The following is an 18902-nucleotide window of genomic DNA, read 5'->3' as shown; positions in this document are numbered from 1 at the left end:
AGATTCTAGATCCCACCCCTTCCTGCTTTTCTGTAGAACACTGGTTCTCAAACTTTGGGATATCACAACTCCTTTATATTCTTAAAAATCATTGGACACCCAAGAGCTGTGTGTGTACCTCTATCTACATTTAGTATATTACAAAATTAAACACATTTTTTTAAACATTTGTTCCTTCATTTAGATAAAACAATAAATTCATTACATATTAACACTTTATATGTAAATAGGCTACATTTTCTAAAACAAAAAGCAGTTGCAAGATTAGAACAGTGGTATTATTTCATAGTTTTACAAATGTAGTGTCTAGATTAACAGGAAACAGCTAGATTCTTGTATCTGCTTCTGTATTCAATCTGCTATAACATGTTGTTTTGGTTGAAGTATTTCTGTGAAAATCCAGCCTCACGTGTGTTGTTGGAAAAGGGAGGAGTATTTTAAATTAAAAAAAAAAAAAAAAAAAAAAAAGTTTAATTCCTGGGATTGAACCTAGGCCTTTAGACAAGTGCTCTACCATTAAATACATCCCAGATCAAGGAGGAATATTTTTAAATATTTTTTTAAGTTGTAGATGGACACACATCTTTATTTATTGTCTTTATGTGGGGCTAAGGCTTGAACCCAGGGCCTTATGCATGCTAGGCATGTACTTTACCACTGACCCCAAGGAGAAGTATTTTAATAATACTTTTAGAGATTACTGTGGATATTCTTTGGACACTACCCTATAACTAAAACAAGTAGCATTTCTTAAATTATTTACAATGGGAATCTAAAACCCTATTCAAGAACTTTTCATTTGGTTTTCAATCTACTGGTTTATCAGGGTACAGTGTCTCAAGATTGCAAGTTTGAGGTCAGTGCAGGTACTCAAAATTAAAAAAAATTAAAAAAAAAGAAAAGAAAGAAAAAGAACTGGGGATGTAGCCCAGAGGTAAAGTGTCTCTGGGTTCAATCCTCAGTACCAGAAAAAAAAAAAAAAAATCTACTGTTTTATCTCACACTTTGAGTTGCTTTTCCTCAAGCAATAATTTGATAACATCATATACTGGAAAATATTAGTTCACCAAATTATGCAAATCTTCCTAATGTTGACACATATCATTTTACAGTATCATAAACTATGTTCATTAATATCACCACATATCTTAGTCAAAAAAAATTTTTTTTAATTCTTGGAAAATTACCAAATTCAAAACTTCAGTGATAAGTTTTCCAAAATTCTAATTTTTTTTTTTTTGGAAATTCAACTTTAATCATTGGCAATAAATACTGACAGTTATGATTTGGTGCCTCTATCTTGATTGGTGTTAAGGTACCTCCAATTTTACTCAACACTGCTTTTATACCATCAGAACAAATGTCAGTTGAAAAAGGCAAATACAATGGCAATGGTCAAGAGGTAGAAGCAACCCAAGTGTCCACCAATGAATAAACAAATGTGGTATGGACACACAATGCAATGTTATTCATCTTTAAAAAGGAAGGAAATCCTTTTCACATGCTACATGGATGAAACTTCAGGACATAATGCCAAGGGAAATACACCAGACATGAAAAGATAAATATTGCACTATTCCACTTATATGAGGTATCTAAAGTAGATCGATTAATAGAAAAAGAAAGTAAAATGGTGGGGACCAGTAGTTGGCAGGAAGGAGAAAAGGGAAGTTGTTTAATGGGTATAAAGTTTCAGATTTGCAAGATGAAAAACTTCTGGGACCTGTTTCACCACAATGTAAATATACGTAATACTGCTGAATTGTACACTTAAAAATGGTTAAGATAGGGGCTGGGGATACAGCTCAGTTGGTAGAGTGCTTGCCTTGCAAGCGAAAGGCCCTGGGCTCAATCCCAGGTTCAGATGAGCAGCACATGGTGGTGATTCAGAGGCTGAGGATATAGTACAGTGGTAAAGTGCCCTGGGTTCAATCCTCAGTACAAAATAAATAAATAAATAAATAAGTAAAGATGATAAGTTTTATGTTTTTTACCATAATAAAAAAGTAAATAATACCTTATATTATTCTGGAAATAGTTTTGGCCTCACAAACTCCTGGAAAGGGTCTCAAGGACTACCAAGGGGGGTTACTTGGCAACTTTATTTACTTTTCTCTCTTAACATCCATCAACTTTTCTACCTATTCCTTCCCCTTTTCCCAGTCCTAAGAAGCTTCTATTCAACAATGCAGACTCTTGTAATATCTGCAATGATCTGATAAGGCCTCTTCCTTCCATTCTAAATGGTAGCATGTCATTAATCCCTTTCAGTAGTCTGTTTATGTTTCAGTATGAGCCCCAAAGATTTCTTTCACATTTGTTTGACCCTCTCCTAGAGTTTCTTAAGAGCTGGTACCTTATCTGCAGTATCTTGATATTGCCACAGTGTTCCTCACATTTGTCTGCCTAAGACATATCAATCAGTACTCACTGGTTTGGTCCTAAAGTTCACAATGTAATGCTGTTGGTTTGTTGATAACTCCTTCATATCTCTGTACAGCTGGTATATTCAAAATCGATTGGTCTTTTAGAACATTTCAATGGCGTTCCAAAGTATCCTGTTATGCTTTCTGATTTCTGTCAAAATAAGCAACTTTATACTTCTAATTTTGGTGCAACTTAACTTTGCTTTCTCTTCCCTTAGATGTCTTCATATATGATGGCAAAAAAAAAAAAAAAAAAAAAAAAAAATTCAGCTGACATTAGATCACAAGGCAGAAAGAAAGGACCAGATGGCATTTCTGCTGTGTCCCAGATGATTCTTTTGATAAGTCACTGCAGGAAGCAGAAAGTCTCCATTTTTCTTGCTTTGCATACAAATGAGTAACTGAAGAACAATTTTCCCTTCTGGGAGTTAAGAGAATTACCTCTTGCTGGAACTCAGCCCTCTTTGGACCTCATCAGTCTTCTTATACTTTTCAACCATCCAACAATCTTCATCTCTCTAGGCTCCTAACTGAACAGATCACTTGTCCTTTGCTGAATTTTTTCATTTATGATTTGTACCCACACCTTAGCCATCATAGTTAATTACCTGCACTGCTGGACCCTTTTGCTTTGCTAATGCTGACCTAAACCAATCTATAGCCCAAGAGAAAAGTTCCAAAAGTGTTTGGAATCCCTCACGTCTACCTTCCCAAGAAAAGTCTGATTCTCCATCACACACTCACCCTCCCCCATGTCATATACATATACACACACACTCTTTCTCTTTGAGAAACATGATTTCCCGTTAGTCACTGTTGAGTAAATGAAAAGGAAGTTACCCACAAATATATCACCCCAAGCAGAACTGGAAAACAAAAGCTTTTCACTGCCATTATCTTAAAAACATTAACATCATTAGCGTTGTAACTGACCAAACCATTACCTGGCTTACAAAATCAACACTAATTATACCACTTTCAGAGTTCCAAGAGAACTTAGTGATGTGCCAAAAGTCAATAAATGGGCCCATTGGAATGGGTTTACTAGCTCTTTGTTAAATGTTATACTTTTCAACCACTGTTATGACTTAGAACCAAATATAATGACATTATTGCTAAATTTACTGCACATGAATGATGATAGTAATGCATATCCAGAAAAACATTTTGTAAGGTTACTGCCTACCTCCTAACAAGACTAATCAGAGCAGGCAGGAACATTTATAATTTAAAGCTCTGCTTGTAAACTCTAGAAATACCATTAAGATCAAGTAAATGAATGAATGCGAACAGATGCCTTCAGTTACACCAGTAAGAATTTCTAAATTGCTTTATATAAGAACATTGCCAGATGCAGTGATGCATGCCTGGAATCCCAGCAACTTAGGAGACTGAGGCAGGATTATCCAACTGTAAAGCCAATCTCAGAAACTTAGCAAGACCCTGTCTCAAAATAGGAAAATAAAAAGGTCTGGGGATGGGGATGGTAGTTTGGTAACAGAGAACCCCTGGGTTCAATCTCCAGTACCATTAAAAAAAAAAAAAAAAAAGAAAATCTTAATTTTATCTGCTTATCCTGAAGCTTACCATTTTTATCCTAACCAAAAGTAATATCCCTTTCTGACTTTCTTTAAACTAAATTAAAACCCCTAAGGAAGGCCAGTACTGATCCAATCACTGACATAGAACTTCTTCAGTTATTCCCAGATGGCAAAGAAAGATGACGATACCACTTTTCCATAGCTACAAAAGAAAGTCTTCAGAACAATAGTTCAACCAGACAAAATGAAGACAGTAGTGAGGCTACTGAAAAGTGAACAAAAATAAACATTAAGGTTAAAAAAATGTGCTAAATATACAGAAAATTTGGTAAGAATAGCTTACCATTTGTCTAATACAATATACATAATATTACATATTATATATAATATTACAATACATATGTATATGTTTTATACATACATACACACACACACACACACACACACACACACAAAAGTGTCCCTTATACTAAAAATAAATTATAACAATTTACCCTGCACCCAGGGCAGTGCCTTAAACATGGTAGACCTAGCACTGTCCAACAGAACCTCCTGATATGATGGGCATATTCTCTATCTACACAGTCGAATAGGATAGCCACTCGCTACATGTGGTCACTGAGCACTTGAAATGTGTTCAATGCAAGTAAACTGAATTTTTTTGTTTTATTTCAACTTAAATAATCACTTGTAGGTAATGGCTACTTATTAGATAACCTCAATATAGCTTATTCAATAATATGTGTTAAGTGAATAGATGAATGAATAAACAAATGTAAAATATGTATTAAGTTCGAATAAATCATTGGATCATGTCTGATAATTTATGACAAATGCCAAATAAATAATTGATTTAAACATACCTTAACACAAAAAAATCTTAAAAACATAACATTTCTACATATATGGGGATGGGCAAAGGCATGTATGAGAAAATGGATAAAGAAACTGTGGTATATATACACAATAGAATATTAGCCATAAAGAAGAATAAAATTATGGCATTTGTTGGTAAATGGATGAAGTAGGAAAATATCATGCTAAGTGAAATAGGCCAAGCCCAAAAAAACAAAGGTCGACTGTTTTCTCTGATAAGTGCATGACAATATATAACGATGGGGGGTGCTGGGGTTAGAGAAGAATGAAGGAACTTTGGATAGTGTGGAGGAGAAAGGGGTGGGAGTGGGTGGGGAGGGAAAAACAGTAGAATGAAACAGACAGTATTACCCTGTATATATGTATGATTACATGAATGGTGTGAATATACATTGTGTACAACCAAAGAAATGAAAAGTTGAACCCCATTTGTGTACAATGAATCAAAATGTGTCTGTAAAAATAAAAAATATTTTAATAAAAAAATTACAAAACAAAAAAACAGCTTTAGATTTCTATGTTTACTGATTCCCCAACACTAAGTTTACCTTTTCCTAAATTGTAGTTCTGATACAAATCTCTTACATTCTCCTTCCAAAAGCAATATGGCTTACATTCACAATTTTAAAAATTTAAATTTAAATTTAAAAAAGAAATTTGGATTTTGAAACCATTAAGGGATAAAACACATAGGCTTCTTAAGTCCTGAGTCATATCACCTGAGAAAAGATTTGCTAAATTCCACCAATAGCTGAAAAGAATTCAAATAAAAATGTTTCCAGTGCTCACTTCAGCAGCACATATACTAAAATTGTAACGATACAGAGATTAGCATGGCCCCTGCGCACAGACTTCCTTAACAGGACTCACATAGCACAAGAAATAAAAGCAAGAATCAATAACTGGGATAGAATCAAACTAAAAAGCTTTCTCTCAGCAAAGGAAACTATCAGTAATGTGAAGAGAGAGCCTACAGAGTGGGAGAATATCTTTGCCACTCATACTTCAGATAGAGCACTAATTTCCAGAATCTATAAAGAACTCAAAAACTCTACACCAAGAATACAAATAATCCAATCAACAAATGGGCTAAGGAAATGAACAGACACTTCACAGAAGAAGATGTACAAGCAATCAACAGATATATGAAAAAATGTTCAACATCTCTAGTAATAAGAGAAATGCAAATCAAAACTACCCTAAGATTCTATCTCACCCCAATTAGAATGGCGATTATCAAGAACACAAGCAACAATAGGTGTTGGAGAGGATGTGGGGGGAAAAGGTACACTCATACACTGCTGGTGGGGTTGCAAATTAGTGCAGACACTCTAGAAAGCAGTATGGAGATTCCTCAGAAAGCTTGGAATGGAACCACCATTTGACCCAGCTATCCCACTCTTTGGCCTATACCCAAAGGACTTAAAATCAGCATACTACAGAGATACAGCCACATCAATGTTCATTGCTGCTCAATTCACCATAGCCAGATTGTGGAACCAACCTAGATGTCCTTCAATTGATGAATGGATAAAGAAACTATGGCATATATATACAATGGAATATTACTCTGCCATGAAGAATGATAAAATTATGGCATTTGCAGGCAAATGGATGAAATTGGAGAATATCATGCTAAGTGAGATAAGCCAATCTCAAAAAACTAAAGGACGAATGATCTCTCTGATAAGTGGATGAGGACATATAATGGGGGGTGGGAGGGGTTAGCATTAGGGTTAGGTTTAGGTTTAGGGTTAGGGTTAAGGAGGGTGGTAAGAATGGAGGAAGGAAGGACTGTATAGAGGGAAAAGAGGGTTGGGAGGGGTGGGGGAAGGGAAAAAAATAACAGAATGAATCAAACAACATTACCCTATGTAAATTTATGATTACACAAATGGTATGCCTTGACTCCATGTACAAATAGAGAAACAACATGTATTCCATTTGTTCACAATAAAAAAAAGAAAAAAAAATGTTTTCAGCACAAAAATAATTAAGTTAAAATATTTTTAAAACATTAACTTCTTTCATACATATTAAAACACAAAAATGCAATGTGCAAGAGAAACTATAATGTCTAACTAAAGAAACGCCTTATTTATCCAGACCACAGAAGAATGAATGCAAAGTTCCTCTGGGCATATTCTCCTGATCTGATCTAGGATTTGTAAACTTGTGCCCCTGATGATACCTGTGTGTTCCGGGAAGCACAGCACATTCCATGCAGCACCATGAAATACTGATAAAAATTTCATCGGGTGAATCAGGAACAGTTTAAGTAGGAAAAAAATATGGTTATGTTATATTTGTTTGAAATATAAAAATCACAACTACAAGCACCCGCCTAAAAAATAGTTTAAGTGTTGAACTAAGGTGATAGGTAATTTCATTAATTCCTTTTTATTTGCTTGATCATTTTATCATAAGCTAGTGCTCACCAGTGCTTAAGCAGTAGCAGCTGTTACAAAAAAAATAAGTTATGGAAGCAAATTTTAAATAAAGAAAATGCTGCCCATTATCTTCAATGTATATTTACAGTACTAGAAAGGGAATCCGAGAATAAAACATTATTTCAAATAATATACTAGGGCTAACAACTGATTAGTCAGTCAATGCACTAGACATTCAAATGACATTCAAATGCATTCAAATGACAGGAGAACAAAGTAGCCATTTTTACTCCTACTTTATACATAAAGAAAATGAGATTCCAGAACTTGTAAGGAGCCTGCCCATGTCGCCAGACTAGCAAATGGTTGGAAATGATTAGCTCTGCCTCAATCCTGTTTCTTCCACACCACAATACCTTCCCTAGTAAATGTAACCGAACTTTACAGTAAACGGTTCTCAACCTAGGCTGCATGCTAGAATTCCCTCAACAAAATGCCCTACTATTTTCATTTGGTAATGGTCCTAAAGCAATTTAGATATGCAAAGATTAAAAATCGATTATTTAATGTCAATATTAACATAAATTATTAGACTATGTTTAACTAAATACATAGAACTATTTACCACCATAGAAATTGTAGAAATTTTGAATTGAGTCCATTTTTAATAAATTTCCTCACTCTCAAAATATCAGATATTACTCATTATTACCATCAGTGTGCCTGCATCTATTGACACACCCCACCCCACCTGCACCATTCTAATGCGATGTTATCTGCTACATTAAGAGAGAACCATACAAATAAAACTGTGTGTGCAAGAAAAGCAAGCAGGTTTTATGTAATACAGCCTATCTTATCAGTAAAGTACATGTACTTTCAGGACATGAGCTTAGTGATATCAAGTTTAGTTACTCATGGGCCTCTTCTGATAAATTTCTAGTTCTTAACTTTGTTCTTGATTCTTACCTGTGTACAGTTGCCAAGTCTTTGCTCCTGATTCTACACGGCTGTATGTAAACTATTATCTGACTGAGAAATAATTATTCCTTCAAGTCTATCTTTGTAATTAGATAATGAACTCTGAGTTCAGGAGCCACGTTTTATTCATCTTTGTACCCCAGTGCCTAACAGTTTCATGCACAGCAAGCACTCAGCAAATGTTTACCTCCTACATGATTCATGGAGGCTGCTGTGAGTTTAATGAGATAGTAACTTGTGACAATATGTACATAACCTTTCATTAATAACAATGAGTTCTAGGTTACATGGCTGCTGCCTGCTGTGCGAGAGCTTTACAGGGTATTAATGCTTGTGTTCCTCAGCTCTGCAGCTGTTTCAGTTAATTCAACCTAACAAATATTTATTGAATCTGGTCACTTGGCATACAGTGGAAAATAAGAACTATTGGATCAGGGTCTGGTGGCATAGCTTAGCAGTGTAGTGTTAGCCTAGCATGCACAAGGCCCTGGGTTTGATCCCCAGTACCAGAAAAAATAAAATAAAATAAAATAAAAATAAAACAAAACAAACAAAAAACTACTGAATCACTCTGCCTCCCACTTGCGGTTCAAATGTTTCTACTTCTCTCAATCCATGTTGCTGCCACCCAAGTTCAGGCCACTGAAGTATTCCAATTAGTCTCTGCTTTCTCTTTTATTCCCCTCCAATTCATTCTTCACAACGCCACCAAAGTGAGCTTTTTTCAAAAAGTAAGTCAGACCACATTATTCTCAAAAATCTTTTAAAGCCTCCCCTCTGCCCTTAGGATGCTATCTAACCCCCTAAAATGGCTTAAGAAGTTCAGCCTGATCTACCTCTCCAGTTGTATAGCTCACTACTCACTCCCTAATTATCTACTCTGGCCATACTAACTAATCTATATGGAATTCCATAATTAGACCATACTGTTTTCCTGTGGGAAAATAAACTTAGGTTTGTCAAGAAAATCCCAATAAACATTAAAGAAACTAAACTTATGAATTTAGGGCTCCAAAATTAACAGGTTTCTTAAAGCAACTGTTGACCACTGTAGTCACTCAAATAGTGTTCCCTCTTCTGGAAAGGAAGATTCAGACAATAACAAATGAGCAGAGCTGCTACTGAAGGAAAGGTGAAAACATGAACTTCTTGAGGAAAGGTACCAAAGTCTCCCTGTCCTCATGACTAACATCACCTCCGTACAGTGGCTGCTCAATAAAGTTTTATTTAATGAATTAATAAGAATGAAGAGAAAACAAGAAATTCTGGGAACAGAATCACCCAGAACTAAAAAGAAGAGTAGGCATATGTCTCAATTCCAACCACAAGCGATTCAAGGAAAGGATTGCTAGAGGTTTATGGAAAGGTAGTTCATTCTTAGAAAAGGGCCACAGAGCACCGGTTTCTCTCACAGGACATGAATGAGGATGCACGTTGCTCTGCTTGTTAACGGCTGCTATTTTGCAACCATTAAGCTAGCTGACATTGTGGAAAATGAAGAGAAGACACAGATTCCCGTCCTGCTAGCCAATGTTGAACTTGTGGTCCCTCTATCCCTGGACTTCTGGTTTTGTGAGTGAAGAAATTTTTTAATTATTTGAGTCAGTTTTGGCTGTTACTTGCAGCCTGAAGTCTCCTGATACATATCTGAGGAGCAATAACGAGAAGAAAATTCTAAAAAAAATTAGAAAATCATTCTGAAGATGATGAACACAATATGCCATCATTTAATTTTGTATCTTCTACAGAAACTAATCGCAAAAAGAAAAATAGCAAAATGAAGGCAGATCTCTGTACAATTGGTATGGCATTGAAAGACTGTCAAGTAATTCAGATGAGTTCTCTATGAAAAAAGCTATTCAGTTTTCACCAGGTGGAATTAACAGTAGATTAGAAACTACAGAAGAAAATGCTAATGAACTTGAAAACACAGCAATAAAATATCCAATATCAAACACAGAAGGAAAAAAAAAAAACACTGGGGGGAAGAAAAGATGATCAGTGAGCTGTGGAAAATGTCTCACATGGCTCCATATATGTGCAACTGGAGTCCCCAAAGGAGAAATGGGGAGGACAGAAAATATGTTTAGAAATAATGAGCAAAACTTTCAAATTTGATTAAAAACTACAAATCCATAGATCCAAAAATCCAAGGACCACACTTCATATTCGTATTCCAGTGCCCATCACAATGTCATGCACACTGTGAGTTCTCAGAAAACGTTTCTCAAAAACAAGAATCACAAATTATGTAGGAAACTACAACAAAGCACATTATAATCGAATTGATTAAAACCAGTGATTAAAAAAAAAAATCTTAGCCGGCCACGGTAGCACACACCTGTAATTCCAATAGCTCAGGAGGCTGAGGTAGGAGGATCACAAGTTCTAGGACAGCCTCAGCAACTTAGTGAGGCCCTAAGCAATGTATCAAGACCCTGTCTCAAAATAAAAAATAAAAAAGGGTACCCACAGGGAAAAAAAGAAAGAAAAAAAAGAAAATCTTAAAAGGCTGAGCACAGTGGTGTACACCTGTAATCCCAGCAACTCAGGAGGCTAGAGAAGGAAGATAGCAACCTCAAGGTCAGTCTCAGCAACTTAGTGTCTCAATATAAAAAATAAAAAGGGCTGGGGATGTAGCTCTGTGGTAAAGCACCCCTGTGTTCAATCCCCAGTCAAAAGCAAGATAGAAAAGAAGTAAGGAATAAAAGGAGAGGAAAGAAAAAATCTTACAAGCCATCAGAGGGGGAAAAAAACACATATATACAGAAAGAACAAAGATAAAAATGATAGCCGACTTCTCCACAAGAAGAATGCAGTCAAAAGATAGTAGAGCACCATCTTTAAAATAATGAAAGAAGAAAACAATTGATCTAGAGTTCTATAACCAATGAGCACTTCTTTCAAAAGGAAAGCAAAATAAGGACTTCTTCTTCATACAAAAGTTGAAAGAATTCATCACCTGCAGACTTGCTCTGCTAGAAATTTAAAGAAAATTCTTTAGGCGAAAGGAAAATGGTACCAGATGGAAATACAAATCTATATAAAAGAACGAAGAACCCAGAAATGGTAAACACATGGATAAATATACAAGTCTTTTTTTTTTTAATTTTAAATCTCTTTAAAAGTTAATTGACTGTTTAAAGCAAAGATAATAACAACATATTGTGAAAGTTATAAGTAAGAATAAAATGTATGACAATATCACAGAGACCAAGGGGAATGGAGGAATGAAAGTATACTGTTGTGGGTTGTTATAATATTTGCAAAGCGGTGTGATATTACTTGAGTAGACTGTGGTAAATTCAAGATGTATACTATAAACCCTAAAGCAATCACTTTAAAAAAAGTTAGGGCTTATAAGTCAGTAAGAGATACAAGGGAATCAGAAAAATACATACTCAATTTAAAAGAAAGAAAAGAGGAACATGAACAGGATCAAATGTGACAAATAGAACACAAACAGCAATATAGATTAAATTCAATCTATAATTAAGTGCAAATTGCCTAAACACCCCAATTAAAAGGCAGAAATTGTCAGATTGGATAAAAAGTAAGGCTGAACTAAACAGTGACTATGAGAAGCCCACTTTAAATACTAAGACAAAAATAGGCTAAAACTAAAAGCACAGACTAAAGATCTATCATACTAATATTAATCAAAAGAAAGCTGAAGCAGCTGTAATATCAGACTAGTAGAATTCAGAGCAAATGATATAATCAAGGACAAAGAGAATCATTTAATAATGATAAATGGATCAATTCATCAAGGGTGTACAATAATCCTGAACATTTATGCACCCAGTAAGTCAGCCCACTAAAACAAGAAAATAGAAAGATGCCTTTCATGGTAAAAGACAGTATCAGCATTCCTGAATCAAAACTGAACACTCCAAAATGGAGTTTAAATTTTTTCTTACTTAATAAATAATAAGCAATCTTTACTAATAAACGTACAATATCCCCCCCCACAAAGGGTCAAAGGTAGTAGTATGTTAAACAGTGTCAAAGCTGATCAGTGATCTAAAGCTGACTCACCTTTCATATTGCCTATCTCTTGGTAATGATGCACCCCAATGTCGAAAGTCCATGATTAACATAAGTAAAAGGAGACAGGATATGAAGAAGAGCCCCAGGAATGCCACCCGCTGACGAAGAAATGGGCTCACTGTGGGCACAGTGAAGTACCAGGAAGCTGGGCAGAGGTAGGAAAAACTGATCCTGAAATGAGACAAGCATGAATTAAGTCTTAAAAGTCTCCAAAATTGAGTGCTTAAAATGGGTTTTAAATTGGATAAAAGCTCCCCTAAAAAAGGCAAAAAATTCACCAACAAAAAGTCTATTCTTTAAGTCTCAAATTTTAAAAAAGCACCTATATGGTTCATGGTGCTTCTATGCAAATCAGAAAAGTCATATCTGCTCTTTCCAAACTCTGAACTTTTGAATGCAATTTAAAGAATTAATCTCATATTAATGAAAAGATCACCAAGCTCTCTTGGGAACTTCATAACACTAGAGAATCACACCAACATTTCCCACCAAGAACACCGACAAGAAACTGGATAATCTGAAAATTATTCAACTGTCTTTTTAAATGTTTTAATAAGTTATATATGCACATGGTGAAAAATAATTTAAAAAAAAAAAAAAACAGTTCGAAAGGATATTTAGTGAAAAGTGAATCTTTTGACCTGACCCCACTACCTGCCTCTCTCAGAGGTAACCACTGCTACCAAGTTTCTATGTATCTTTCCAGGAATATTCAATGACTATGCAGGCATAAATACATAGTAATACATATGGTAATATCTCCCGTGAGTGTGTCCATTCCCTTGGTTTTACAAAAATGGAAGCACAAAAAAATGGTTCTGCTCTTTCCTTCACTTTCTTTTGCAACTGTCCCATATTGGAATATGTAGATCCACATTAACCCTTTTTAAAAAAGTTTCAGAGAATTATAATATATGGATAAGTGTATTCAGTTGTGAAGTTCACAAAAAATAATAATAATAATAATGCCCATTTAACTTTCTCAAGGGACACCTAGCTTCACTCAGATGGAAGTTGGAGAGAATATTACAATCTAACACTTTTCAGAACTGAGTGAACAGTCTCCCTCCATAACCCCGGGGTTACTAGATGAAAATTCTTATTGCACCTGCCTTTAAAAGAATACACCTTTGACCATCTTTGCATACTCCTGACCAGGATGCAAAGTCCAGGTGCAGCCTCAGGGCAGATCTCATAGATATTAGCCTCTCAGGATCCCCTTCCCCTCGATCCTGCCTGCCATCCTCCACTGAGTCCCCAGTCATCGAGAAAGTGTGCAGCCTTACCTAGCCATGGGTTCCCTTCAGTGGTCTGTCACCTCCTTTTTCTTTTGACCTGAGAAGGTGGCCTCCTTGTCCCAGGCATCTCCTAAGTCTGCAGCCTGGAAAGAGTTTGCTGGGTTTCAGGCTTACCTCCAAGCAGTGCCCACGAGACTAGACCTTCAAGAGAATTCCATATCTCCCACCCTTTTCCATATCTTCCCACTCTGTGTCTGTCCCCTCTCGTTCCTCAGGCCCAGCGGACCCCATCCGGGTGCCCTGGAAGCGGAGCGTTCTCGTGGAATCTGCAATTCCCAGGTAGAGAGGGTCCCCGTGTTCTCTCCCCGTCTCCCCCGGTCCCGCAGCTCTCCGCATTCTCACTCACGGGATCGAGCGGCCCGCCGGTCCCTCTGCACCGCTCCGCTCGGTCCACAGCTGCTCCTCCAGCCTCCAGCCCAGCCGGAAGGAGGGCCCGTGCCGGCGGCGGCGCCACGTCCCCAAGGAAACCGCACGGAGCCAATGAGTGACAGGGTTCCCCCGAGACGGTCCCGCCCACTACGCAGGCAGAGTCAAGCGCGAACCCGCTGCGCCGACAGCACGTCCATCCGCCAGGGTGGCCAATCCTCAAGAGCGCCGGGCATCTAATGCCCGCCCCAGGATTTACAGCCCTGTCCAATCGGAAAGGAGGCTTGTTGTGTGGAGGCTCCGCCTGGAAGGGCGGGCGATGTGCGCACAGGTGAGTGGTGCCCGGAGGCGCGGTGTGGGCTGCCCTCGGGGTGGCGCGAGTTCTCTACTGGTCACTCTCCGCAGCGGTTCTTAGGACCTAGTGGCTCCGGTCGGTGGGTCTCGGTGTTCGCGACAGAAGTGCATCCCTTGCCCACAACCCGTTGGAGATTTCGTGCCCAGCATCCTCCCCGGAAAGAATGGCAGTTCTCCCAAACCTTTCGTATCGCCTATCAAAAGTGATGTCCCAACTCTATTGTCTTGTCCCGTGAGAAAAACATAAATCCGAGACGATATCTTCATTAAAGTACTTATGTCCATCCATTCAACATTCATTGAACATGTGTGCCAAACATTACGAGCTTCTTTGTCTCTGCCCTCCTGGACCTTACAGTAATTCCGTCTCTAAATATTTTTATTCGTCTTTGCTTTCCGCAGTCCTCTCCCTTACTTCCAGGAAGGAGTCGCTTGGACAGCATAAAGGCTAAGATTTTCGCAACGTGTCCGGTTTATCATCGTCCACGACCCGTCCTACCATCTTCTGCAACTCGTCACCTACCTTCAATAACCTCTCTCCACGCACCCCTTCCCTGCCTGTTAGCCAGACCAACTCTGCTTATTCCTTGCCATTTGGCTTAAGGGTCATCTTATAAAAGCCTTACCTGACATACACCTCCTTTGTACATGACTACGGTTCCTCTTACCACTTTGAATTACAACTCTATGTGTCTGTCCTACTAGCCAGAATATCCTTAGGGGCAGGACTGTCTGCTTTCACAAAGTCCAAAAACTAGCCACTGTCTGGCATATGCAACATGATTAATGTATGATAAATGAATGAATGAATGTGGGGGGGGGATGAAGACCACTCAAATGAGAATTTTGTTCTCAAAATCAGGAGTCCTTCACTTTTACTTGCATTTAGCATACTCACAGGCTGTCAGGGAAGTGGGGAAGCTTAACAGTGAAGGACAGGTGGAGGGAGTTATTCATGTATAACTTGGAAGCATTAGCATGGGGAAGCCGGAAGCTAACTAGGAGCACGCATCTTTGTGATTGGTTTGGGGGAGCATATTTGGCTGTCTCTAGTTGGTCCCAAGTTGGAGGTGGGAGGAGTAAAAAATAGAGAAGCTGACAGTTATTGATCAGATCTTGCTGCCAAGGTTGTGGGGCAGGTTCTAGTTGCCATTTATAATCTGCCCATTTTTTAGTTTTAGATTTAGTCTCTCATGACTATTGTTTTTCCCCTTCACTACTCTGTCAATATAATTGGTTTGCTAACTAACTTGTCCCTTCTTCTATTCTCATTTCTGTTTTTTTCCTCTGTCTCTAAATCCTCACACTGCTTCAAGTGTTATATTTTATCTGAACCCTGAAACCACATTGAGTAAAATAGTTACATAAAATTGGGATTAACCACAAAATTATACAACTATTAGATATTTTTTATTATTTGAGAGCACTGTTCAGTGCTTAAAACATGTAGAAATGGAAAGAACTCAACAGATATTTTGGAATTTTTTTTAAACTTCTCGAAGTTGTCTTCTGAGAGTTCTAAATCTAGATATATTTCAAACTTCAATGTTCCACAAAAATGACTGTTTTTCAGCAGAATAGAATTACTATTACTATTTTAACTCATGAGTTTATGAACTATATTACAACTTAATTATTAATTATTGTTATAAATTAATTGTAATTATAACTTACAACTCAAAGGTGCATGGAAACAATGTCTAAAATTAGAGAATGTAAATAACTACTGTCATAAAACAGAAAAGAAATCTACATTTTAATCCCCAAACTTTCTCATTACTCTTTCCTTGCAAAACTTTCTTTGACAGTTTGATTTGGACAATACTTCCTTTAATAAACTCATATGCCCTCAGGCATTTGTTAAGCAGGATTCTTTACAAAAACTTGCAATGCTTATCTGATTAATAACTCTCAGGGCTAAGTTCTGAGGTTTCCAGTTCACTGGTCAAATAAAAAAGGATTGAGACCATTTTCTATTTATTTGCTAGTCTCAATTTCATGTTGAAGCAAATATAGAAGCCCATATTCCAAAACATGTTTTTTAACTACTCTTTAAAGACTTGTCTACAATTACATGCAAATTTTTCTCCAGATACACTTGATGCACAACCCTGAGCAAAATCAGCAGTCCTGTTCATACTAGCTGTCAGTAGCATGCATTATTTTGTTTCCCCTTATCAATTCTCCTTTCTTCCACACTTCAAGTAACACGGTCTTCACTCTTTCACACTTACTCGTCTCTCTTCAAGTGTCTTTAAGGCACCTCATTGTTCAAAACCAAACTTAGTCTGTCTCCACTCTCACCATATCCACCCAAACCCCCTCCATTCATATTCCCATCTTTAACAAAATACCTTGTGATTCAACCAAGCAGAAACCTGTGTGAGAGCCATTCTGGAATCTCTTCCTTCTACTTTCTTTCCTCATTTCCATCCAGTGGGTCACTAAGTGTTCTTAATCAAGTGCCTGAAATCTTTTTCAATATCTTCTGGCACAGCCTTCCAACCTACGCCCCTCTGAGTGGCCCTCCATTCATGGAAATCCAATCATGCTATTTGCTCACTTAAAATTCTTCATTGGTTCCTTATCCCTACAGGTATAGTCCAAATTCCTTAGGATGGTGTGATGGATTTGCTGACTGCCTGCCCCAAAAGCCAAGACTCTTCTGCCCTGTTAACTTATCAAGTAACCACTCTCTCATGCTTGGCTGTGTGTTTGAAGAGTGCTGAGGTCCAACCCCAGCCCCAGGGAATAAACTATTATTGATCTAACTCAATCGTGGTGGGCCCATACCCTAACCAAATAATAATTTAAACATGGGCATGTGATGGAATTTTAGCTAATGATACTGAAAGGAAGTCGCCTTTTGTGGGGAATGGTGGAGAGGAGGGAAACTTTCTAGGAAAGTTTTTCTCTATCTTAAAAGAGATACATACAAGTTTTTAAAAAATTACAAAATGAGAGAAGGTCTCTTTTCTTCTTTCCTGGTGTAATCTTAAGGATGTGATGCTTAATGCTTACAATCCTGAGAAGACAAGCCTGGGAATAACAGAATAGAAATACTGCATAGACTGAAAACTCAGGTCCTTGATAACATCATGAACTAAAGTCAGTGAAAGCTAAGTGTTCAACAGTACAGAACACACTGATGAAGGGTCAAAAGCACTTCATTCTTCCAGATGCTGAGGCCCAGAATCTTGGATTCATCCTCTCTTCCTCTCACACCCTCCTCACTTCCTCTCACACACACATTCAGTCCATCAACAAAGCCTGTTGGCACTACCTTAAAATGTATCCAGAATCCAACCACTTCTCACTAACCTGGCCCAAACTGCTACCATTTCTTCTTGGATTATTGCAGTAACCTCTGAACTGGTCTTGCCCCTCTGCAATCTGTTCTGAATTCTGTGATCAATATGAATCTTTCAAGTCCAAGCCAGATCATGTTGCTCTTCCAAACCCTCCAGTAGTTTCTCATCTCACTCAAAGGAAAAGCCCTGGCCCTCATGATCTACAACCAGCAAGGCCCTATGCCATCTGCTGAACACACGCAACTCTTACCTCTCTGACTTTATTTCCCACTGTTATTTCCTCCCCTCAGTTTACTCCAGCTACACAGGCTACCTTCCTTCCTTTCTTCCAGGACATGGCAGACCCTCTCTTGCCTTAAGTCTTTTGTGTTTTTCTTTCCTTCCCCAGAGATTGTGTGTCTGTTCTCCCTACCTGGTTCCTGGTTCCTTGCTTCCTGATCTCCTTCAGCCTTTATTAAAATATCTACTTCCCTCCCTAAGACCCTCCCTAACCATCCTATTTAAAACTCTAGCTGTCTGTGACATCCACACTTCCTTACTGTATCACCATTTTACCACAAGGTGTTTTACCCATTGGTTTATTGTCTCCCTACAGCCAGAATGACATCTCCACCAGAGCAATATGGCTCTAAACGTGAATACGAAAGCTCATTATGTAAACGTAGGAGAAGATATCAAAGACATGCCATTAAGTAAAAAACTGACAGTTAACAAAAAACCTAAGATCTCATATAAAACCTAATTCGAAATAGATCACAGTGCTACAAGTAAGGACTAAAGCTATAAAACTTGTAAAAGAAAAAGATATGAGAAAATCTTAGTGGTCTTAGGTTTAGATAAGATTTCTTAGATTCAACGGCAAAAGTGAGATCCACAAAGAAAACTTCAGAAACTGGTCTTCATTAAAACTAACATCTACTCTTCAAAGCACATTACTAGGAGAATGAAAAGATAAGCCGCATGCACGAGTGGGAGGGATCTGAAAATCATATATCTGATAAAGGACTTATATCCAGAATACAAAAAAATTCTCAAAACTAAAGAAGAAAATAAACAACCCAAATATAAATGAACAAAACTTTGGATACTTCACCAAAAATGATCTAATAAATGGCAAATAAGCACATGAAATGTTCAACATTACTAGTCATTACAGAAATGCAAATTAAAACTATAATGAGATACTATTACATATCCTCTAGAACCACTATAGTTAAAAAGACATACAATAATTTGCCAACAATGTGGTTCCATGTACTATCATGTCATGAGGATACTTAGGCAGCTCCCTGGACAGATCAACAAGGAG

The 18902-nt window shown here is 37.4% G+C and overlaps 1 protein-coding gene and 1 pseudogene across 2 annotated transcripts in view; one reads left to right on the top strand and one right to left on the bottom strand.

Annotated features, from left to right (window-relative positions):
• Entpd7 (ectonucleoside triphosphate diphosphohydrolase 7) overlaps nt 1-13998 on the bottom strand; it is a 43031-nt gene extending 29033 nt beyond the window's left edge. Inside the window, exons 1-3 of one of the 2 annotated variants that reach the window (XM_047552447.1) lie at nt 13909-13998; nt 13551-13645; nt 12253-12435 (exon numbers count right to left, since the gene is read on the bottom strand). In XM_047552447.1, the coding sequence (XP_047408403.1) occupies nt 12253-12435; nt 13551-13558 (191 nt within the window). In that variant the 5' untranslated portion in view covers nt 13559-13645; nt 13909-13998. Of the gene's footprint in view, nt 1-2431; nt 2568-12252; nt 12436-13550; nt 13646-13908 lie in introns of those variants that run through there. The other variant, XM_047552448.1, reaches the window with a different exon arrangement.
• LOC124986010 (uncharacterized) lies at nt 5625-5690 on the top strand (annotated as a pseudogene).
• Nucleotides 13999-18902: the final 4904 nt, after the last annotated feature.

Source organism: Sciurus carolinensis, chromosome 5, assembly GCF_902686445.1.
Source record: "Sciurus carolinensis chromosome 5, mSciCar1.2, whole genome shotgun sequence".
NCBI classification, from domain to species: Eukaryota; Metazoa; Chordata; class Mammalia; order Rodentia; family Sciuridae; genus Sciurus; species Sciurus carolinensis.
Note: the sequence above shows the minus strand (reverse complement) of the source record. Positions and strands in the feature narration are given on the sequence as shown.